The following is a 25197-nucleotide window of genomic DNA, read 5'->3' as shown; positions in this document are numbered from 1 at the left end:
AACAAGTTCATCTGATCATTTGTACCAATGATCCAATCCGTCCTGTTTCAAGCACTCCTGCATAAAAACACTGAAAACATTACTACTGAATGGTGTGTTGATAATAGATTTTGTGTGATACATCTCTCTCGATTCAGACGTAAATCAATTGATTTCATGTTATATTCCATGCTGTTATTCTTTGCCACAGGTTGTGGAAGCAAAGTCGACAAATTTGAGGCAGAGATAGATAGATTCTTGATTAGTATGGGTATCACAGATTGAGGAGATGGCAGGAGAATGCAAGAGAATGAGTTTAGGAGGGTGAGATAGATCAGCCATGATTGAATGGGTGTTAGACTTAGTGGGCCGAATGACCTAATTCTACTACAACTACTGAAGTCAGTTCCACAACATCAGAAATTAGTGAGTACAGAAAGATTTGTCCGTTTGCAATGTGCAGTCTTTCTCATTTTTTCTGACCACAGTACCACAGAATCAGTTGATGGAATCTTACGATCCATTTGAAAGATGAATAATTATGAAAATAACAAATTCTGGCAAATAATCTAGATGTTGCAAACACTTAAATATAAGCCGTAAATTTCATGTTACATTTCATGCTGCGATTCTCTGTATTAATGCAGCTACAACAGCTACAACTACATCTCCTGCTACAACTTTAACATCAGTTCCATCAACAACACCATTCACTTCAGAGTCAACGAGCACAATAGAAACAACAACCACCCAGAGCTCCACCCCACCACAAACTAGTGAAACAACTACTGATGTCAGTTCCACAACATCAGAAACTAGTGAGTACATAAAGCTTTGCCCATTAACAATGTATATGATGACCTCTCAGTCATAACAGCACAATGTGACACAGATTGTCCTGCTGGAATTTCATGTCTCAGTTGGAGTGCAAATAGATTTGATTCCAATAAGGGTAGATATTTGGAATCAGGAAATAAAGCAGGAATTATTGGAAACATTCAGCTCGCCAGTCAGCACATGTGGAAGGAGAAACAGTTATGCTTCAGAGCTCTGTCCGTGAGATGGAAGAATGATATTGTTTCTGCTGCTACAATTGCTCCGTCTACAAGAGTCAATCACAATTACGTGAGCCGAAACGACAAGTAAATTACAGCAACTAAACCTGTTTTAACTACTGCTGTTGAAAATCCACACCTGTTATGACTATTCCTTTCACAATCATTCTTGTCATAACTACCTCTGCTGTAAATATGCCTGTTGATCTTTCCCATCACAGTTTATCCTGATGTAATTACTGATGTTTCTACTCCTCCAGTTTCAATTTCAAATTCTCTCTCATTGGGACACATAATACTGACACTCTTGCTTGAACCACACCGTGTATCTCATCCCTGTGTGTTGTAAAGGAACAAGAACATAAGCATTTAATTTCATACTAGACTAAGTGGGACCCATTGGGTCCCAGCATCACACAGGAGGGCTGGTCACCAACGCATTATTCCACCTCTCCACCAATTCCAATACTGCTCGCCGTTGTGGGGGGCTGTCTGTTGCGCTAGTATGGGTGTTGCGTGCTGAAGGTACTGGTTTCCAGAGGGCTAGTATAGACATTGTGCACCATATGGATGCTTGGGCAGGCATCCAACTGTTGCAACGATTATAAAACCGAAGCCAAGGCAAACAATTGGGATGCAGACACCCGACAACCAAAATTCATTTTGTGAACACAAACATGATAAAAAAGGAGAGGCAAACAATTGGGCTGCAGACACCCGACAACCAACATTCATCTTGTGAACACAAACCTGTCAAAAAGGCGAAGCAAACAATTGGGCAGCAGACACCCGACAACCAAATTTCATTTTGTGAACACAAACATGTCAAAAAGGCGAGGCAAACAATTGGGCTGCAGACACCCGACAACCAAAATTCATCTTGTGAACACAAACCTGTCAAAAAGGCGAGGCAAACAATTGGGCTGGAGACACCCGACAACCAAAATTCATTTTGTGAACACAAACTTGTTAAAAAGGCGGGCAAACAATTGGGCTGCAGACACCCGACAACCAAAATTCATTTTGCGAACACAAACTTGTTAAAAAAAGGCGAGGCAAACAATTGGGCTGCAGACACCCGACAACCAAAATTCATTTTGTGAACACAAACTTGTTAAAAAGGGTTGCAGCCACTTTACAGCCGTATCGAGGTGACTCACCGTGCAGTAATAATAATAATAATACATTTTATTTATGGGCACCTTTCAAGAGTCTCAAGAACACCTAAAGTTGACGTGCGTTCAGTGTTATTCGCAGCTCAGAGAGCCGTGACCTTCTTGCTTCCTGGTCTGGCAGAGACTGAATGAGGCACGACACTTCCTGGTTTTATAGTCCGTCCCCCTGCCACCAGCTGGGGCAGCAGAGAGAATGGGGAATTTTGTAAAAACATTTATATATCTCTAATTTTTCATCGACGGAAAAAATCCTCCACACTCATATGGCGAAGGGGGGCTCTGAGCGAGGTGGCGACATAGGTGCCGACGTTCTCTCGGAAATCGCAGCAAAGGCGGCCAAAAGCGGTCAAGATCAGAGATTTAGTAATATAGATTATTCTATGCTGACTATCTGTGTTTTAATACAGCTACAACAGGATCTACTACTGCAACTACTCCTCCTGATACAACGTTAACATCAGTTCCATCATCATCGACGAGCACAACAGAAACATCCACCCAGAGCTCCACCCCACCACAAACAAGTGAAACAACAACTGATGTCACTTCCACAACATCAGAAAGTAGTGAGTACAGAAAGATTTGTCCATTTGCAATGTGCAGAGTCTTTCTCATTTTTTTCTGAGCACAGAATCAGTTGACGGAATAATTGAAAGATGAATAATTATGAAAATAACAAATTCTGGCAAAATAATCTACAGTCATTACAAACACTTAAAAATAAGCCGCAAATATCAAGTTACAATCCATGCTGCGAATCTATGTTTTAATACAGCTACAACAGGATCTACTACTGCAACTACTCCTCCTGATACAACGTTAACATCAGTTACATCTTTATCGACGAGCACAACAGAAACATCCACCCAGAGTTCCACCCCACCACAAACAAGTGAAACAACAACTGATGTCAGTTCCACAACATCAGAACTGAGTATGTAAAAATGTGTCCATTACCAATTTGCATGGTCTCTATCAGTGTTCGCGAAACAAGTTCATCTGATCATTTGTACCAATGATCCAATCCGTCCTGTTTCAAGCACTCCTGCATAAAAACACTGAAAACATTACTACTGAATGGTGTGTTGATAATAGATTTTGTGTGAAACATCTCTCTCGATTCAGACGTAAATCAATTGATTTCATGTTATATTCCATGCTGTTATTCTTTGCCACAGGTTGTGGAAGCAAAGTCGATAAATTTGAGGCAGAGATAGATAGATTCTTGATAGTATGGGTGTCAGAGATTGAGGAGAAGGCAGGAGAATGCAAGAGAATGAGTTTAGGAAGGTGAGATAGATCAGCCATGATTGAATGGGTGTTAGACTTAGTGGGCCGAATTACCTAATTCTACTACAACTACTGAAGTTAGTTCCACAACATCAGAAATTAGTGAGTACAGAAAGATTTGTCCGTTTGCAATGTGCAGTCTTTCTCATTGTTTTCTGATCACAGTACCACAGAATCAGTTGATGGAATCTTACGATCCATTTGAAAGATGAATAATTATGAAAATATCAAATTCTGGCAAATAATCTAGATGTGTTACAAACACTTAAATATAAGCCTTAAATTTCATGTTACATTTCATGCTGCGATTCTCTGTATTAATGCAGCTACAACAGCTACAACTACATCTCCTGCTACAACTTTAACATCAGTTCCATCAACAACACCATTCACTTCAGAGACAACGAGCACAATAGAAACAAAAACCACCCAGAGCTCCACCCCACCACAAACTGGTGAAACAACTACTGATGTCAGTTCCACAACGTCAGAAACTAGTGAGTACATAAAGCTTTGCCTATGAACAATGTATATGATGACCTCTCAGTCATAACTGCACAATGTGCCACAGATCGACTTGCTGGAATTTCATGTCCCAGTAGGAGTGCAAAGAGATCTGATTCTAATAAGGGGAGATATTTGGGATCAGGAAATAAAGCAGGAATTAGTGGAAACACTCAGCTCGCCAGTCAGCACATGTGGAAGGAGAAACAGCTCTGTCCGTGAGACGGATGAATGATATTGTTTCTCCTGCTACAATTGCTCAGTCTACAAGAATCAATCACAATTACGTGAGCCAAAACAACAAGTAAACTACAGCAACTAAACCTGTTATAACTACTGCTGTTGAACATCTACTACTGTTATGACTATTCCGTTCGCAATCATTCTTGTCATAACTACCATGCTGTAAATATGCCTGTTGATCTTTCCCATCACAATTTATCGTGATGTACGTACTGATGTTTCAACTCCTCCACCATCAATTTCAAATTCTCTCTCATTGGGACATGTAATACTGACACTCTTGCTTGAATCACACTGGGTATCCCATCCCTGTATGTTGTAAAGGGTCAAGAACATAAGCATTTAATTTCATATTGTTCTATGCTGAATATCTATGTTTTAATACAGCTACAACAGGATCTACTACTGCAACTACTTCTCCTGATACAACGTTAACATCAGTTACATCATTATCGATGAGCACAACAGAAACATCCACCCAGAGCTCCACCCCACCACAAACAAGTGAAACAACAACTGATGTCAGTTCCACAACATCAGAACTAAGTATGTAAAAATTTGTCCAATACCAACGTGCATGGTCTCTATCAGTGTTCGCGAAAGAAGTTCATCTGATCAATTGTACCACTGATACAATCCATCCTGTTTCAAGCACACCTGCATAAAAACCCATTACTACTGAATGGTGTGTTGATAATAGATATCTGTGGTACATCTCTCATAATTCAGACGTAAATCAATTGATTTTACTTCGGAGTCACGTGAGTGACTACGTGAAGAAGAACCCGTCCAGCACGCATGCGCGACATGAGCGTTCACGCAGTGCAACAGCGACCAACGGGAGTACAGGGCACTCCCACTACAGCTTAAAAAAGACAGTCAGGTAAGTTTATTCTGAGGTCGTATTTAGAAAAAGTTGCTTTGCTTTGTCTCACCAGGTCGAGACAACTGGAAAAATGAGCAAAACAAGGCAAGCAAAAAAGACCGCCCCCCCGTTCAACTCCAACAGAGGAGCGTTCCATCAGTGGGGGGGCGAGAGGCGGCAGGACCGCACACCCTGCGGTCCGCTATTTCTGACACCGAGCCGAGCCCAGTGCCGCTAGCGCAGCCTGAGCAGCGGGCTGGAAGTAAATCTACACGGAAGACAAACCGGCCGGTAATGTCCGACATCTCCGACGAGGACGTCTCACCGCCCGTGAGTGGCAGAGACAGCCGCCTGAGCCGCATGGAGCGGCTCATGGCGCAAATGCTCCAGCGAGACTTGCTTCGGGAGCTGGAGCAGTCTCGCCAAGGGAGTTCAGGCACTCCTGCCACAGTGCCTCACAAGGCACTGGCCATCACTTCCCCCTCAGCCGAGGGCAGCGTTGGCGACCAGGGCTGGGCTGGTCAAGAAGAGGGGTCACTGGCCGAAGATGTCGGGAGTACGCTTGGGGTACAGGACCAGGAAGAGCTGCTGGGTGTGGTCAACTGCTACATGGCAGCTCCACGAGCAGGACGGCCATTAGAGCCAAAACTGGCGTAGACTACCTGTCCTTCAAACCCCTACAAGAGCAGGTAGTCAATGAGGCACTAGAGCTGTATTCGGCCCAAGAAAATTGCGCTTCGCTCAACGTGCCGGCCGTCAACAGCCAAATCTGGGGGCACGTTGGGCAAAACATCCGCAACCAAGAATTAAAATTACAGCGGATTCTCAGGCTCCTGACGTCGGCCATTACTTCTTATGCTCGTTCCGTGGATGGGGTGGATATGACCACAAACCAGCAAGATACATTAGCTCTGCTGTGCAACACCCAATTCGAGATCAACAACCTCCATAAGGAGATAATAAGGCCTGCCCTCAACCCGAAATTTGCAGGGTTGTGCAAAACACCGGCCTCAGAGCCACAAATCCTGCTCTTCGGTAAGGACCTCTCTAAAAAAGTGAAGGACCTGGAAGAAGAGTCCAAAACATTTGGCCTCATGAGGGCAGGCCCTGGAACGAGCAGACCCACAAGACCCAGACGGCAGTACCCCACCGCGTTCACCAGTCGACGTCAGCCTCATGGGACTGGTGAAAGCTCGGGGTCCGCACACCATCCCCGAAAGCCTTTTTTAGGCCAGGGCCCAGAGCGGACCCCATAGAAAATGCACCACCCCCAACCAGCAGCACATCAGACAACACATCGTCCAACGAAGAAACAGAAAAAACACCCATAACCATGGAGGTAGGTGGGTCTGGTTCCTACCAGCATATAAAAAGTGGGGGATCTATACTAACAGGGGGGAGATTACACCTGTTTGTGGAAGCACGGAGGTCTATCACGAATGATAAATATATACTCAACAGCATTCGTGGATACAAAATAGAATTTGTTCAAGAAAACATGCCACCAGTTCAGCATACACCCCAGAGGGTCTTTATCCTCTCAGTTAAAGAAAAACTAGAGGGTCAAGCAGAACTGGTGAGGCTACTTACAAAGGGTGTCATTGAGAAAACCAAACATGAACCCTTGGAATTTGTCTCAAATATATTCACTAAAACTAAAAAAGATGGTGGATGTCGCATCATCATTGACTTAACTTCACTAAATATGTTTGTTAAGTTTATACATTTCAAAATGGAAACGTTTGTAACTGCCAAATAACTGATTTCCAAAGGATACTTCATGGCAAGCATCAACCTTAAAGATGCTTACTATTCAGTACCCATTCAAAAGGATCATCGCAGATACCTGAAATTTACCTGGATGGGGCAACTATGGCCGTTTAAAGCGTTGCCTAATGAGTTAACATCAGCCCCAAGATTATTCACCAAGATATTAAAACCAGCCTTGGCAATATTAAGAAAACAGAAACATATTGTCATGGCATATCTTGATGATATCTTAATAGTAGGCAAAACCATGGAATTGGCTAAATCAGCTGTGTCAGCTACCAAACAATTGTTTGAAACCTTGGGATTTGTCTTACATCCAGATAAATCTAAGTTGACGCCATCCACAACCATGGACTATCTGGGATTCACAATTAACTCAGTCCACATGTCTGTAACATTGCCAAAAGAGAAAGCAGCAGAATTGGCACAAACATGTGACAATTTAATGGTCAACGATTGACCAACCATTCGACAAGTGACAAGAGTAATTGGAAAAATGGTAGCAGCATTTCCAGCTACACAATTTGGACCTCTGCACTATCAGAACTTACAAAGAGCAAAAGTGCAGGCGTTTAAAACGACATGCAGGTCACTTTGACCGAGTCATGAAATTACCCATTGAAGCAATATCAGAATTACAGTGGTGGGTAGGGAACGTTTGGCATAGTTCCAGCCCATTCGTCATCATTAACCCAACGTTAATTATTCAAACAGATGCCAGTGCTCAAGGCTGGGGAGCAACTAATATCATATCCAGCACAGGTGGTAGATGGACTAATCTAGAGTCATCTTTACTACAGACACTGGGCATAAATTATCTGGAAATGTTGGGTGCATTTTATGGCTTAAAAGCATATTCAACAAATATGCATCACTTGCATGTTCGTTTACAAATAGATAATACCACGGTGGTGGCCTATATTAACCATATGGGCGGTATAAAATCGATATCATGTGACAATTTGGTCAACACAATCTGGCAATGGTGTGTCGATAGACATATTTGGCTATCAGCAACTTACCTACCAGGTAAGCTAAATACAGTGGCAGACACCAGGTCACGCAAATTCAATGATAACACCGAATGGATGTTAAATCCCAAAGCATTTGCTAAAATTACAAAGCAATATGGCACGCCAGATATCGATCTGTTTGCATCCAGACTAAATCACCAGGTACCAATGTATGTCGCTTGGGAACCAGACCCTGAGGCAGCAGCGATAGATGCATTCGCGCTGGACTGGGGATAATTCTTCTTTTATGCTTTTCCTTCCTTCTGCCTCATCAGTCGGGTACTACGCTAAATACAGATGGACTCTGCTTCAGGTATTTTGATAGTACCCGACTGGCCTACACAGCCATGGTTCCCAGTGGTCCTCGACATGGTCGTCGAAACCCCAATGACTTTTCCCAGTAGCCCAGACTTATTAACTCACCCGGTATCAGGCATAAGCCACCCATGCCACGATAAAATTAAACTACTGGGTTGCAGATTTTGAAAAGACCACTGCTGGGCCTGGGATTGTCAGACAACACTATCAACACAATGACAGCATCCCACCGCATGTCCACAAGGAAACAATACTTGTCAAACATCAAGAAGTGGGAAAGATACTGTTCGATCACAGGAACCACATATTCAACTACTACAATAACCAATGTACTGGAGTTCCTGGCAGGCCTTCACCACAATGAAGGACTCAGCTACAGCGCCATTAATACAGCCAGAAGTGCTCTGTCAGCCTATTCAGGTACCAGGACAACAGGTCATGGGGTCCCACCCGCTGGTGATCAAGCTCATGAGAGGCATATTTAACTCTAATCCCCCCAGACCTAGGTACACCCAAATCTGGGATGTCAGTGTGGTCCTGACATACCTTAGGGGATGGTCACCAGCCAGGTCCCTCACCCTGGAACAACTAACCCTGAAGACGGTCATGCTGATGGCACTTGTCCCAGCACAAAGAGTCCAGTCCCTCCATCTACTACGCTTGGACAATATGGTTGTAACACCAGACCGTGTCTCATTTACCATCCAGGGGCTGGTCAAACAGAGCAGACCAGGAACATCAGGTCCAGTCATGGAATTCCGGGCTTACCCACCTGAACCACGGTTATGTGTCATGATCCACTTATTGAATTACATTGACACAACAAGAAATCCCCGAGGGAGAGAAGAAGCCTAATGGGTCAGTCACAAGAAACCTCATGTTCGGATGATGAGCCAAACTATTTCAAGATGGCTCAAGCAGGTGCTGAAAGCTGCTGGAGTAAATACTAACATGTATAAATCTCACTCCACCAGGGCAGCATCCACATCGGCGGCTAAGAGGATGGACATGCCTATGCACCACATCCTGGCTACAGCGGGGTGGTCTGAGGAAAAAACGTTCCAAACTTTTTATAACAAGCCGTTGGCAGAACCTGTATCATTTGCAGAAAAAATATTAGAATCTGCAAATATATAATTTAAGCCCGGGGGAGCATTTTTGTTTTTGTTATTGTTTAATAAACACCATTATTGTTTTCACAAACAGATTCATGGTTGATTACGATAACATACTTCCTCCCTCGAATGACTTTGGCAGCGAGTGAAGTATGAACTGTTACACGGTTTGAAATCACAGAGCTTTAAAATCTTCACGTGACTCCGAAGTAAAATAGTAAGATTAAACGAGAACTTACCAGTTCGAAGTATGATCTGTATTTTATGAAGTGTTACGATGAGGGATTACGTGCCCTCCGCTCCCACCCTCAATTATAGAGATCAACTGATATTTAAGTTCTCCTTTTCTTTACTATGTTTATTTCAATTATTGTGTCTTTCTGTGATTCCACACCGCTGCTTTGAAGTATGTCCTGCATGCGTGCTGGACGGGTTCTTCTTCACGTAATCCCTCATCGTAACTCCACATAAAATAAAGATCAAACTTCGAACTGGTAAGTTCTCGTTTAATCTTACTATTTCATGTTATATTCCATGCTGTTATTCTTTGCCACAGGCTGTGGAGGCAAAATCGAAATATTTAAGGCAGAGATAGATAGATTCTTGATTAGTATGGGTGTCAGAGGTTAAGAGGAGATGGCAAGTTCTTTTTGCTGTACCTGAGTACATGTGAGAATAAACTAAACTGAAACTGAAAGCAGTATGTTTGTTTTTAAGCAGTTTTCATGGTTGACTTTGATTGTTTTTTAAAAGCTTCCCATTCCTTTATCTTGACTGTATCTTGACTGGTAAAAATTATCTCTCATTGGGACACGTAATACTGACACTCTTGCTTGAATCACACCGTGTATCTCATCCCTGTATTATGTAAATGAAAAAGAACTTAAGCAATTAATTTCATGTTAAGTTCGATGAGTATGTAAAGCTTTGTCCATTACGAATGTGCATGGTCTCTATCAGTGTTCGCGAAACAAGTTAATCTGATCAATGCTACTACTGATACAATCCGTGCTGTTTCAAGCACGCCTGCATAAAAACACTTAATAATAATAATAATGGATGGGATTTATATAGCGCCTTTCTAATACTCAAGGCGCTTTACATCGCATTATTCATTCACTCCTCAGTCACACTCGGTGGTGGTAAGCTACTTCTGTAGCCACAGCTGCCCTGGGGCAGACTGACGGAAGCGTGGCTGCCATTCTGCGCCTACGGCCCCTCCGACCACCACCAATCACTCACACACATTCACACATAGGCAAAGGTGGGTGAAGTGTCTTGCCCAAGGTCACAACGACAGTATGCACTCCAAGCGGGATTCGAACCGGCTACCTTCCGGTCGCCAGTCGAACACTTAGCCCATTGTGCCATCTGTCGTCCCGGACTTAACACATTACTACTGAATGGTGTGTTGATAATAGATTTCTGTGATACATCTCTCTTGCTTATATATATCGTGAGTGAATTGGGAGTAAATCAATTGATTTCATGTTATATTCCATGCTGATATTCTTTGCCAAACATGGTTGTGGAGGCAAAGTTGATATATTTCAGGCAGAGAAAGATAGATTCTTGATTAGTATGGGTGTCACATGTTAAGAGGAGATGTCAGGAGAATGCAGGAGAATGGGTTTCAGAGGGAGACGTAGATCAGCCATGATTGAATAGGGGATAGAATTAATGGGCTGAATAGCCTAATTCTACTCCTATCTCTGATGATCTTTTGAACTGAAGCATCCTACCACAACTCGAGATCAGTCCTGAATTGATGATGATTGAACTGACGTTAACATTGTTGGTGACCCTCGGACTATGTTTGATCGGATTTTACTGGCTGTACCTTGCACTAAACGGTATTCCCTAATCATGTACCTGTGCAGTGTGAATAACTTGGTTGTAATCATGTGTTGTCTTTCTGCTGTCTCGTTTGGACCCAACAAAATCTTTTCGCTGTACCTCAGTACATGTGAGAATAAACTAAACTGAAACTGAAAGTACTGTATCTTGACTGCTTAAAATTCTCTCTCATTGGGACACGTAACACTGACACTCTTGTTTGAACCACACCCTGTATCTCATCCCTGTATGTTGTAAACGATAAAGAACAAAAGCAATTAATTTCATGTTAAGTTTTATGCTGAATATCTGTATTTTAATACAGCTACGACAGGATCTACTGCTGCAACTACTCCTCCTGATACAACGTTAACATCAGTTCCATCATCATCGACGAGCACAACAGAAACAACATCCACCCACAGCTCCACCCCACCACAAACAAATGAAACGACAACTGATGTCACTTCCACAACATCAGAAAGTAGTGAGTACAGAAAGATTTGTCCGTTTGCAATGTGCAGAGTCTTTCTCATTGTTTTCTGACCACAGTACCACAGAATCAGTTGATGGAATCTTACGATCCATTTGAAAGATGAATAATTATGAAAATAACAATTTCTGGCAAATAATCTAGATGTATTACAAACACCTAAAAATAAGTCCTGAATTTCACGTTACATTTTATGCTGCGATTCTGTGTTTTAATGCAGCTACAACATTTACAACTACATCTCCTGCTACAACATTAACATCAGTTCCATCAACAACAATATTCACTTCAGAGACAACGAGCACAATAGAAACAACAACCACCCAGAGCTCCACCCCACCACAAACTAGTGAAACAACTACTGATGTCAGATCCATAACGTCAGAAACTAGTGAGTACATAAAGCTTTGCCCATTAACAATGTATATGATGACCTCTCAGTCACAAATGCACAATGTGACACAGATCGACCTGCTGGAATTTCATGTCCCAGTTGGAGTGCAAAAAGATCTGATTCAAATAAGGGGAGATATTTGGAGTCAGGAAATAAAGCAGGAATTAGTGGAACCATTCAGCTCACCAGTCAGCACATGTGGAAGGAGAAACAGTTATGCTTCATAGCTCTGTCCGTGAGACGGAAGAATGATATTGTTTCTGCTGCTATAATTGGCCAGACTACAAGAATCAATCCCAATTTTTTGAGCCAAAAATGACAGGTACACTATAGCAACTAAACCTGTTTTATCTACTGCTCTTGAACATCTACTCCTGTTATGACTATTCCTTTCTGAATCATTCTTGTCACAACGACCTCTGCTGTAAATATGCCTGTTGATCTTTCCCATCACAGTTCATCCTGGTATACGTACTGATGTTTCAACTGCTCCAGTTTTAATTTCGAATTCTCTCTCATTGTGACACGTAATACTGACACTCTTGCTTGAACCACACCGTGCAACTCATCCCTGTATGTTGTAAACGACCAAGAACATAAGTATTTAATTTCATGTTGTTCAATGCTGAATATCTGTGTTTTAATTCAGCTACAACAGGATCTACAACTGCAACTACTCCTCCTGATACAACGTTAACATCAGTTACATCATCATCGACGAGCACAATAGAAACATCCACCCAGAGCTCCACCCCACCACAAACAAGTGAAACAACAACTGACGTCAGTTCAACAACATCGGAACTGAGTATGTAAAGCTTTGTCCATTACGAATGTGCATGGTCTCTATCAGTGTTCGCGAAACAAGTTAATCTGATCAATGCTACTACTGATACAATCCGTGCTGTTTCAAGCACGCCTGCATAAAAACACTTAATAATAATAATAATGGATGGGATTTATATAGCGCCTTTCTAATACTCAAGGCGCTTTACATCGCATTATTCATTCACTCCTCAGTCACACTCGGTGGTGGTAAGCTACTTCTGTAGCCACAGCTGCCCTGGGGCAGACTGACGGAAGCGTGGCTGCCATTCTGCGCCTACGGCCCCTCCGACCACCACCAATCACTCACACACATTCACACACAGGCAAAGGTGGGTGAAGTGTCTTGCCCAAGGACACAACAACAGTATGCACTCCAAGCGGGATTCGAACCGGCTACCTTCCGGTCGCCAGTCGAACACTTAGCCCATTGTGCCATCTGTCGTCCCAGACTTAACACATTACTACTGTATGGTGTGTTGATAATAGATTTCTGTGATACATCTCTCTTGCTTATATATATCGTGAGTGAATTGGGAGTAAATCAATTGATTTCCTGTTATATTCCATGCTGTTATTCTTGGCCAAACATGGTTGTGGAGGCAAAGTTGATATATTTCAGGCAGAGATAGATAGATTCTTGATTAGTATGGGTGTCACATGTTAAGAGGAGATGTCAGGAGAATGCAGGAGAATGGGTTTCAGAGGTTGAGATAGATCAGTCATGTTTGAATGGGGGATAGACTTAATGGGGCTGAATATCCTAATTCTACTCCTGTCTCTGATGATCTTATGAACTGAAGCACCCTACCACAACTCGAGATCATTCCTGAATTGATGATGATGGAACTGATGTTAACATTGTTGGTGACCCTCGGACTATGTTTGATCGGATTTTACTGGCTGTACCTTGCACTAAACGGTATTCCCTAATCATGTATCTGTGCAGTGTGAATAACTTGGTTGTAATCATGTGTTGTCTTTCTGCTGTCTCGTTTTTTACCCAACAAAATCTTTTCGCTGTACCTCAGTACATGTGAGAATAAATTAAACTGAAACTGAAAGTACTGTATCTTGACTGCTTAAAATTCTCTCTCATTGGGACACGTAACACTGACGCTCTTGTTTGAACCACACCCTGTATCTCATCCCTGTATGTTGTAAACGATAAAGAACAAAAGCAATTAATTTCATGTTAAGTTTTATGCTGAATATCTGTATTTTAATACAGCTACGACAGGATCTACTGCTGCAACTACTCCTCCTGATACAACGTTAACATCAGTTCCATCATCATCGACGAGCACAACAGAAACAACATCCACCCACAGCTCCACCCTACCACAAACAAATGAAACGACAACTGATGTCACTTCCACAACATCAGAAAGTAGTGAGTACAGAAAGATTTGTCCGTTTGCAATGTGCAGAGTCTTTCTCATTGCTTTCTGACCACAGTACCACAGAATCAGTTGATGGAATCTTACGATCCATTTGAAAGATGAATAATTATGAAAATAACAATTTCTGGCAAATAATCTTGATTTATTCAAAACACCTAAAAATAAGCCCTGAATTTCATGTTACATTTTATGCTGCGATTCTGTGTTTTAATGCAGCTACAACATTTACAACTACATCTCCTGCTACAACATTAACATCAGTTCCATCAACAACAACATTCACTTCAGAGACAACGAGCACAATAGAAACAACAACCACCCAGAGCTCCACCCCACCACAAACTAGTGAAACAACTACTGATGTCAGTTCCATAACGTCAGAAACTAGTGAGTACATAAAGCTTTGCCCATTAACAATGTATATGATGACCTCTCAGTCACAAATGCACAATGTGACACAGATCGACCTGCTGGAATTTCATGTCCCAGTTGGAGTGCAAAAAGATCTGATTCAAATAAGGGGAGATATTTGGAATCAGGAAATAAAGCAGGAATTAGTGGAACCATTCAGCTCACCAGTCAGCACATGTGGAAGGAGAAACAGTTATGCTTCATAGCTCTGTCCGTGAGACGGAAGAATGATATTGTTTCTGCTGCTATAATTGGCCAGACTACAAGAATCAATCCCAATTTTTTGAGCCAAAAATGACAGGTACACTACAGCAACTAAACCTGTTTTATCTACTGCTCTTGAACATCTACTCCTGTTATGACTATTCCTTTCTGAATCATTCTTGTCACAACGACCTCTGCTGTAAATATGCCTGTTGATCTTTCCCATCACAGTTCATCCTGGTATACGTACTGATGTTTCAACTGCTCCAGTTTCAATTTCGAATTATCTCTCATTGTGACACGTAATACTGACACTCTTGCTTGAACCACACCGTGCAACTCATCCCTGTATGTTGTAAACGACCAAGAACATAAGTATTTAATTTCATGTTGTTCTATGCTGAATATCTGTGTTTTAATTCAGCTACAACAGGATCTACAACTGCAACTACTCCTCCTGATACAACGTTAACATCAGTTACATCATCATCGACGAGCACAATAGAAACATCCACCCAGAGCTCCACCCCACCACAAACAAATGAAACAACAAATGATGTCAGTTCCACAACATCGGAACTGAGTATGTAAAGCTTTGTCCATTACGAATGTGCATGGTCTCTATCAGTGTTCGCGAAACAAGTTAATCTGATCAATGCTACTACTGATACAATCCGTGCTGTTTCAAGCACGCCTGCATATAAACACTTAACACATTACTACTGAATGGTGTGTTGATAATAGATTTCTGTGATACATCTCTCTTGCTTATATATATCGTGAGTGAATTGGGAGTAAATCAATTGATTTCATGTTATATTCCATGCTGTTATTCTTTGCCAAACATGGTTGTGGAGGCAAAGTTGATATATTTCAGGCAGAGATAGATAGATTTTTGATTAGTATGGGTGTCACATGTTAAGAGGAGATGTCAGGAGAATGCAGGAGAATGGGTTTCAGAGGTTGAGATAGATCAGCCATGTTTGAATGGGGGATAGACTTAATGGGGCTGAATATCCTAATTCTACTCCTGTCTCTGATGATCTTATGAACTGAAGCATCCTACCACAACTCGAGATCATTCCTGAATTGATGATGATGGAACTGATGTTAACATTGTTGGTGACCCTGGGACTATGTTTGATCGGATTTTACTGGCTGTACCTTGCACTAAACGGTATTCCCTAATCATGTATCTGTGCAGTGTGAATAACTTGGTTGTAATCATGTGTTGTCTTTCTGCTGTCTCGTTTGGACCCAACAAAATCTTTTCGCTGTACCTCAGTACATGTGAGAATAAACTAAACTGAAACTGAAAGTACTGTATCTTGACTGCTTAAAATTCTCTCTCATTGGGACACGTAACACTGACACTCTTGTTTGAACCACACCCTGTATCTCATCCCTGTATGTTGTAAACGATAAAGAACAAAAGCAATTAATTTCATGTTAAGTTTTATGCTGAATATCTGTATTTTAATACAGCTACGACAGGAGCTACTGCTGCAACTACTCCTCCTGATACAACGTTAACATCAGTTCCATCATCATCGACGAGCACAACAGAAACAACATCCACCCACAGCTCCACCCCACCACAAACAAATGAAACGACAACTGATGTCACTTCCACAACATCAGAAAGTAGTGAGTACAGAAAGATTTGTCCGTTTGCAATGTGCAGAGTCTTTCTCATTGTTTTCTGACCACAGTACCACAGAATCAGTTGATGGAATCTTACGATCCATTTGAAAGATGAATAATTATGAAAATAACAATTTCTGGCAAATAATCTAGATGTATTACAAACACCTAAAAATAAGCCCTGAATTTAATGTTACATTTTATGCTGCGATTCTGTGTTTTAATGCAGCTACAACATTTACAACTACACCTCCTGCTACAACATTAACATCAGTTCCATCAACAACAACATTCACTTCAGAGACAACGAGCACAATAGAAACAACAACCACCCAGAGCTCCACCCCACCACAAACGAGTGAAACAACTACTGATGTCAGTTCCATAACGTCAGAAACTAGTGAGTACATAAAGCTTTGCCCATTAACAATGTATATGATGACCTCTCAGTCACAAATGCACTATGTGACACAGATCGACCTGCTGGAATTTCATGTCCCAGTTGGAGTGCAAAAAGATCTGATTCAAATAAGGGGAGATATTTGGAATCAGGAAATAAAGCAGGAATTAGTGGAACCATTCAGCTCACCAGTCAGCACATGTGGAAGGAGAAACAGTTATGCTTCATAGCTCTGTCCGTGAGACGGAAGAATGATATTGTTTCTGCTGCTATAATTGGCCAGACTACAAGAATCAATCCCAATTTTTTGAGCCAAAAATGACAGGTACACTACAGCAACTAAACCTGTTTTATCTACTGCTCTTGAACATCTACTCCTGTTATGACTATTCCTTTCTGAATCATTCTTGTCACAACGACCTCTGCTGTAAATATGCCTGTTGATCTTTCCCATCACAGTTCATCCTGGTATACGTACTGATGTTTCAACTGCTCCAGTTTCAATTTCGAATTCTCTCTCATTGTGACACGTAATACTGACACTCTTGCTTGAACCACACCGTGCAACTCATCCCTGTATGTTGTAAACGACCAAGAACATAAGTATTTAATTTCATGTTGTTCTATGCTGAATATCTGTGTTTTAATTCAGCTACAACAGGATCTACAACTGCAACTACTCCTCCTGATACAACGTTAACATCAGTTACATCATCATCGACGAGCACAATAGAAACATCCACCCAGAGCTCCACCCCACCACAAACAAGTGAAACAACAACTGATGTCAGTTCCACAACATCGGAACTGAGTATGTAAAGCTTTGTCCATTACGAATGTGCATGGTCTCTATCAGTGTTCGCGAAACAAGTTAATCTGATCAATGCTACTACTGATACAATCCGTGCTGTTTCAAGCACGCCTGCATATAAACACTTAACACATTACTACTGAATGGTGTGTTGATAATAGATTTCTGTGATACATCTCTCTTGCTTATATATATCGTGAGTGAATTGGGAGTAAATCAATTGATTTCATGTTATATTCCATGCTGTTATTCTTTGCCAAACATGGTTGTGGAGGCAAAGTTGATATATTTCGGGCAGAGATAGATCGATTCTTGATTAGTATGGGTGTCACATGTTAAGAGGAGATGTCAGGAGAATGCAGGAGAATGGGTTTCAGAGGTTGAGATAGATCAGCCATGTTTGAATGGGGGATAGACTTAATGGGGCTGAATATCCTAATTCTACTCCTGTCTCTGATGATCTTATGAACTGAAGCATCCTACCACAACTCGAGATCATTCCTGAATTGATGATGATGGAACTGATGTTAACATTGTTGGTGACCCTGGGACTATGTTTGATCGGATTTTACTGGCTGTACCTTGCACTAAACGGTATTCCCTAATCATGTATCTGTGCAGTGTGAATAACTTGGTTGTAATCATGTGTTGTCTTTCTGCTGTCTCGTTTGGACCCAACAAAATCTTTTCGCTGTACCTCAGTACATGTGAGAATAAACTAAACTGAAACTGAAAGTACTGTATCTTGACTGCTTAAAATTCTCTCTCATTGGGACACGTAACACTGACACTCTTGTTTGAACCACACCCTGTATCTCATCCCTGTATGTTGTAAACGATAAAGAACAAAAGCAATTAATTTCATGTTAAGTTTTATGCTGAATATCTGTATTTTAATACAGCTACGACAGGATCTACTGCTGCAACTACTCCTCCTGATACAACGTTAACATCAGTTCCATCATCATCGACGAGCACAACAGAAACAACATCCACCCACAGCTCCACCCCACCACAAACAAATGAATCGACAACTGATGTCACTTCCACAACATCAGAAAGTAGTGAGTACAGAAAGATTTGTCCGTTTGCAATGTGCAGAGTCTTTCTCATTGTTTTCTGACCACAGTACCACAGAATCAGTTGTTGGAATCTTACGATCCATTTGAAAGATGAATAATTATGAAAATAACAATTTCTGGCAAATAATCTAGATGTATTACAAACACCTAAAAATAAGCCCTGAATTTAATGTTACATTTTATGCTGCGATTCTGTGTTTTAATGCAGCTACAACATTTACAACTACATCTCCTGCTACAACATTAACATCAGTTCCATCAACAACAACATTCACTTCAGAGACAACGAGCACAATAGAAACAACAACCACCCAGAGCTCCACCCCACCACAAACGAGTGAAACAAGTACTGATGTCAGTTCCATAACGTCAGAAACTAGTGAGTACATAAAGCTTTGCCCATTAACAATGTATATGATGACCTCTCAGTCACAAATGCACTATGTGACACAGATCGACCTGCTGGAATTTCATGTCCCAGTTGGAGTGCAAAAAGATCTGATTCAAATAAGGGGAGATATTTGGAATCAGGAAATAAAGCAGGAATTAGTGGAACCATTCAGCTCACCAGTCAGCACATGTGGAAGGAGAAACAGTTATGCTTCATAGCTCTGTCCGTGAGACGGAAGAATGATATTGTTTCTGCTGCTATAATTGGCCAGACTACAAGAATCAATCCCAATTTTTTGAGCCAAAAATGACAGGTACACTACAGCAACTAAACCTGTTTTATCTACTGCTCTTGAACATCTACTCCTGTTATGACTATTCCTTTCTGAATCATTCTTGTCACAACGACCTCTGCTGTAAATATGCCTGTTGATCTTTCCCATCACAGTTCATCCTGGTATACGTACTGATGTTTCAACTGCTCCAGTTTCAATTTCAAATTCTCTCTCATTGTGACACGTAATACTGACACTCTTGCTTGAACCACACCGTGCAACTCATCCCTGTATGTTGTAAACGACCAAGAACATAAGTATTTAATTTCATGTTGTTCTATGCTGAATATCTGTGTTTTAATTCAGCTACAACAGGATCTACAACTGCAACTACTCCTCCTGATACAACGTTAACATCAGTTACATCATCATCGACGAGCACAATAGAAACATCCACCCAGAGCTCCACCCCACCACAAACAAGTGAAACAACAACTGATGTCAGTTCCACAACATCGGAACTGAGTATGTAAAGCTTTGTCCATTACGAATGTGCATGGTCTCTATCAGTGTTCGCGAAACAAGTTAATCTGATCAATGCTACTACTGATACAATCCGTGCTGTTTCAAGCACGCCTGCATATAAACACTTAACACATTACTACTGAATGGTGTGTTGATAATAGATTTCTGTGATACATCTCTCTTGCTTATATATATCGTGAGTGAATTGGGAGTAAATCAATTGATTTCATGTTATATTCCATGCTGTTATTCTTTGCCAAACATGGTTGTGGAGGCAAAGTTGATATATTTCAGGCAGAGATAGATCGATTCTTGATTAGTATGGGTGTCACATGTTAAGAGGAGATGTCAGGAGAATGCAGGAGAATGGGTTTCAGAGGTTGAGATAGATCAGCCATGTTTGAATGGGGGATAGACATAATGGGGCTGAATATCCTAATTCTACTCCTGTCTCTGATGATCTTATGAACTGAAGCATCCTACCACAACTCGAGATCATTCCCGAATTGCTGATGATGGAACTGATGTTAACATTGTTGGTGACCCTCGGACTATGTTTGATCGGATTTTACTGGCTGTACCTTGCACTAAACGGTATTCCCTAATCATGTATCTGTGCAGTGTGAATAACTTGGTTGTAATCATGTGTTGTCTTTCTGCTGTCTCGTTTGGACCCAACAAAATCTTTTCGCTGTACCTCAGTACATGTGAGAATAAACGAAACTGAAACTGAAAGTACTGTATCTTGACTGCTTAAAATTCTCTCTCATTGGGACACATAACACTGACACTCTTGTTTGAACCACACCCTGTATCTCATCCCTGTATGTTGTAAACGATAAAGAACAAAAGCAATTAATTTCATGTTAAGTTTTATGCTGAATATCTGTATTTTAATACAGCTACGACAGGAACTACTGCTGCAACTCCTCCTCCTGATACAACGTTAACATCAGTTCCATCATCATCGACGAGCACAACAGAAACAACATCCACCCACAGCTCCACCCCACCACAAACAAATGAACCGACAACTGATGTCACTTCCACAACATCAGAAAGTAGTGAGTACAGAAAGATTTGTCCGTTTGCAATGTGCAGAGTCTTTCTCATTGTTTTCTGACCACAGTACCACAGAATCAGTTGATGGAATCTTACGATCCATTTGAAAGATGAATAATTATGAAAATAACAATTTCTGGCAAATAATCTAGATGTATTACAAACACCTAAAAATAAGCCCTGAATTTAATGTTACATTTTATGCTGCGATTCTGTGTTTTAATGCAGCTACAACATTTACAACTACATCTCCTGCTACAACATTAACATCAGTTCCATCAACAACAACATTCACTTCAGAGACAACGAGCACAATAGAAACAACAACCACCCAGAGCTCCACCCCACCACAAACGAGTGAAACAACTACTGATGTCAGTTCCATAACGTCAGAAACTAGTGAGTACATAAAGCTTTGCCCATTAACAATGTATATGATGACCTCTCAGTCACAAATGCACTATGTGACACAGATCGACCTGCTGGAATTTCATGTCCCAGTTGGAGTGCAAAAAGATCTGATTCAAATAAGGGGAGATATTTGGAATCAGGAAATAAAGCAGGAATTAGTGGAACCATTCAGCTCACCAGTCAGCACATGTGGAAGGAGAAACAGTTATGCTTCATAGCTCTGTCCGTGAGACGGAAGAATGATATTGTTTCTGCTGCTATAATTGGCCAGACTACAAGAATCAATCCCAATTTTTTGAGCCAAAAATGACAGGTACACTACAGCAACTAAACCTGTTTTATCTACTGCTCTTGAACATCTACTCCTGTTATGACTATTCCTTTCTGAATCATTCTTGTCACAACGACCTCTGCTGTAAATATGCCTGTTGATCTTTCCCATCACAGTTCATCCTGGTATACGTACTGATGTTTCAACTGCTCCAGTTTCAATTTCAAATTCTCTCTCATTGTGACACGTAATACTGACACTCTTGCTTGAACCACACCGTGCAACTCATCCCTGTATGTTGTAAACGACCAAGAACATAAGTATTTAATTTCATGTTGTTCTATGCTGAATATCTGTGTTTTAATTCAGCTACAACAGGATCTACAACTGCAACTACTCCTCCTGATACAACGTTAACATCAGTTACATCATCATCGACGAGCACAATAGAAACATCCACCCAGAGCTCCACCCCACCACAAACAAGTGAAACAACAACTGATGTCAGTTCCACAACATCGGAACTGAGTATGTAAAGCTTTGTCCATTACGAATGTGCATGGTCTCTATCAGTGTTCGCGAAACAAGTTAATCTGATCAATGCTACTACTGATACAATCCGTGCTGTTTCAAGCACGCCTGCATAAAAACACTTAATAATAATAATAATGGATGGGATTTATATAGCGCCTTTTTAATACTCAAGGCGCTTTACATCGCATTATTCATTCACTCCTCAGTCACACTCGGTGGACCTACTTCTGTAGCCACAGCTGCCCTGGGGCAGACTGACGGAAGCGTGGCTGCCATTCTGCGCCTACGGCCCCTCCGACCACCACCAATCACTCACACACATTCACACACAGGCAAAGGTGGGTGAAGTGTCTTGCCCAAGGACACAACGACAGTATGCACTCCAAGCGGGATTCGAACCGGCTACCTTCCGGTCGCCAGTCGAACACTTAGCCCATTGTGCCATCTGTCGTCCCGGACTTAACACATTACTACTGAATGGTGTGTTGATAATAGATTTCTGTGATACATCTCTCTTGCTTATATATATCGTGAGTGAATTGGGAGTAAATCAATTGATTTCATGTTATATTCCATGCTGATATTCTTTGCCAAACATGGTTGTGGAGGCAAAGTTGATATATTTCAGGCAGAGATAGATAGATTCTTGATTAGTATGGGTGTCACATGTTAAGAGGAGATGTCAGGAGAATGCAGGAGAATGGGTTTCAGAGGTTGAGATAGATCAGCCATGTTTGAATGGGGGATAGACTTAATGGGGCTGAATATCCTAATTTTACTTCGGAGTCACGTGAGTGACTACGTGAAGAACCCGCTCAGTGCGCAGGCGCGGCATTACGCCAGCAGTGCAACAGCGGCTTGCCACGGGAGCTAGGCTGTCCCGCTACAGAATGAACCGGACCGTCAGGTGAGTACCCTGAGGTCGGGTTTTCTTTTACAGGTGAGCCTTTTTCTGCTTGTGTTTTTACAGGCAGAGAAAAAGGCTCTGGAACAAAACTGTCCCCCGTTTTCCCGTTGGGGAGGGGGGCAGCAACGGCGGTAGGAGCGACCCGGTGTTCCGTAATTCCCCAACACCGTGCCGAGGCCAGCCCGCTAGTACCTGAAGCAGCGGGCTGGACGCATAGCCACTCGAGAGGCATCCGGCAGGTGTTCCCGATGTCGGACGGGACGTCTCTCCACCCGCACGGGGGGAGAGAGAGCCGTCTGAGCCGCTGGAGCGGCTCACGGAGCAGTGCCTGCGAGACGCGCTGCTTGAGGGGCGCTCTCGCTACTACAAGGCAAAAGCTCCAGAAGAACCTGTCCCCCGCTCGACTCCAGCGGAGGAGCGTTCCATTGCAGGGGGGGCAGCAACAGGCGGTAGGAACAATAACCGGGCGCCCCGCTATCCCCATCACCGCGCCGAGCCCAGTCCCGCTAGTGCCTGAACTGCGGGCTGGATGTCTAGCCATCCGAACAGGCATCCGGCCGGTGGCGTCCGATTCGTCGGACGCGGACATGTCTCCACCTAAATGGAGGAGAGACAGCCGCCTGAGCTGCATCCAACAGCAATTGGAGCAGCTCCAGCGAGATGCGCAGAAAGAGCGCTCTCGCGGAGGGAGGTCAGGCACCCCCTCCACAGTGCCTCATGCACTGCCCTTTGCTCCCTCATTACTGGAGGCTAGCATTGGTGACCAGGGCTGGGCTGGTCTGGAACAGGGGCAGGCGGACGAATTCGGGAGTATGCCAGGGGTGCAGGAACATGAAGAGCTGTTGGGTGTGATGGACCGCTTGTAGCAACCCCACGGGCTGGAGCACCGCTGGAACCAAGAATGGCGGCCAGCATCAACCATTACTGGAAAAGGTGCTCGCTGAGGTGCTGAAACAACACAGCACCAGAAAACGGTGAGGCCCTCAAAGTAAAAAGTGTCAACAGCCAAATCTGGGGGCATGTGGGTCACACATCCAGACCCAAGAACTCAAGCTACAGCGGATCCTAAGGCTCCTGACGTCAGCCATCACAGCCTTTGCTCGTTCCGTGGAGACCACGGAGATGGATACCTGTCAGCAGGATGTGCTGGCATTAATGTGTACCACACAATTTGAGATCAACAATCTCCGGAGGGAAACATAAGACCTGCCCTCAATCCCAAATTTGCTGGCTTGTGTAAAGCCCCAGCTGCGGAGACGGACGCGCTGCCATTTGGGAAAGATTTCAATAACAACTGAAGGAGATGCAGGAAGCATCAAAAACCTTCGGCCTAATGAGGGCAGGCCCCGGGACGAGCAAACCAAGACCTCCGATACCCAAGTGGCAGCACCCCACGGCATCCACCAGTCGACGTCCGCAATATGGGACTGGTGAACGCTTGGGATCCGCACATTATCCCCAAAGATCTTTCAGATCAGGGCCCGCAGTGGACCCTCTGGAAAATGCGCCTCCCCCCAACATCGCCAGCACGTCAGAACAAAATCTTCAGGAAAATGAAGAAACAGAATCGCCAATAACCATGGAGGTAGGTGGGTCTGGTCCCTACCAGCATATAGAGAATAAGGGTGCTTTATTAACAGGGGGGAGATTGCACTTGTTTAAAGAAGCATGGGGTATGGTCACGAGTGACAAGTATATACTCAACAACATTACAGGATATAAAATACAATTCATGTCAGAAAAAACGCCGCCAGTTCAACAATGGCCCCAAAGGGTATTTCTCCCTCCGTCAAAGAGAAACGTGAGGGACAAGCTGAACTGGTGAGACTTATCACAAAGGGGGTCATCAAAAAGACCAAACATGAACCTTTGGAAATTGTATCGAATATATTCACTAAAACCAAAAAAGATGGTGTCTGTCGCATCATCATTGACTTAACATCACTAAACAAATTTGTTAAGTATATACATTTCAAAATGGAGACATATGTT

At 42.5% G+C, this 25197-nt stretch overlaps 1 protein-coding gene across 1 annotated transcript in view; it reads left to right on the top strand.

Moving 5' to 3' along the window:
• LOC116979505 (serine-rich adhesin for platelets-like) overlaps window positions 1–25197 on the top strand; it is a 1930096-nt gene that overhangs the window by 86695 nt on the left and 1818204 nt on the right. The window contains exons 36-37 of the mRNA XM_033031015.1: window positions 627–797; window positions 2617–2775. Of these exons, the coding sequence (XP_032886906.1) occupies window positions 627–797; window positions 2617–2775 (330 nt within the window). The remainder of the gene's footprint in view (window positions 1–626; window positions 798–2616; window positions 2776–25197) is intronic.

This window comes from Amblyraja radiata, chromosome 13 (assembly GCF_010909765.2).
Source record: "Amblyraja radiata isolate CabotCenter1 chromosome 13, sAmbRad1.1.pri, whole genome shotgun sequence".
Classification (NCBI taxonomy): Eukaryota; Metazoa; Chordata; class Chondrichthyes; order Rajiformes; family Rajidae; genus Amblyraja; species Amblyraja radiata.
The sequence above is the reverse complement of the archived record's forward strand: the minus strand, read 5'-3'. Positions and strand labels throughout refer to the sequence as shown.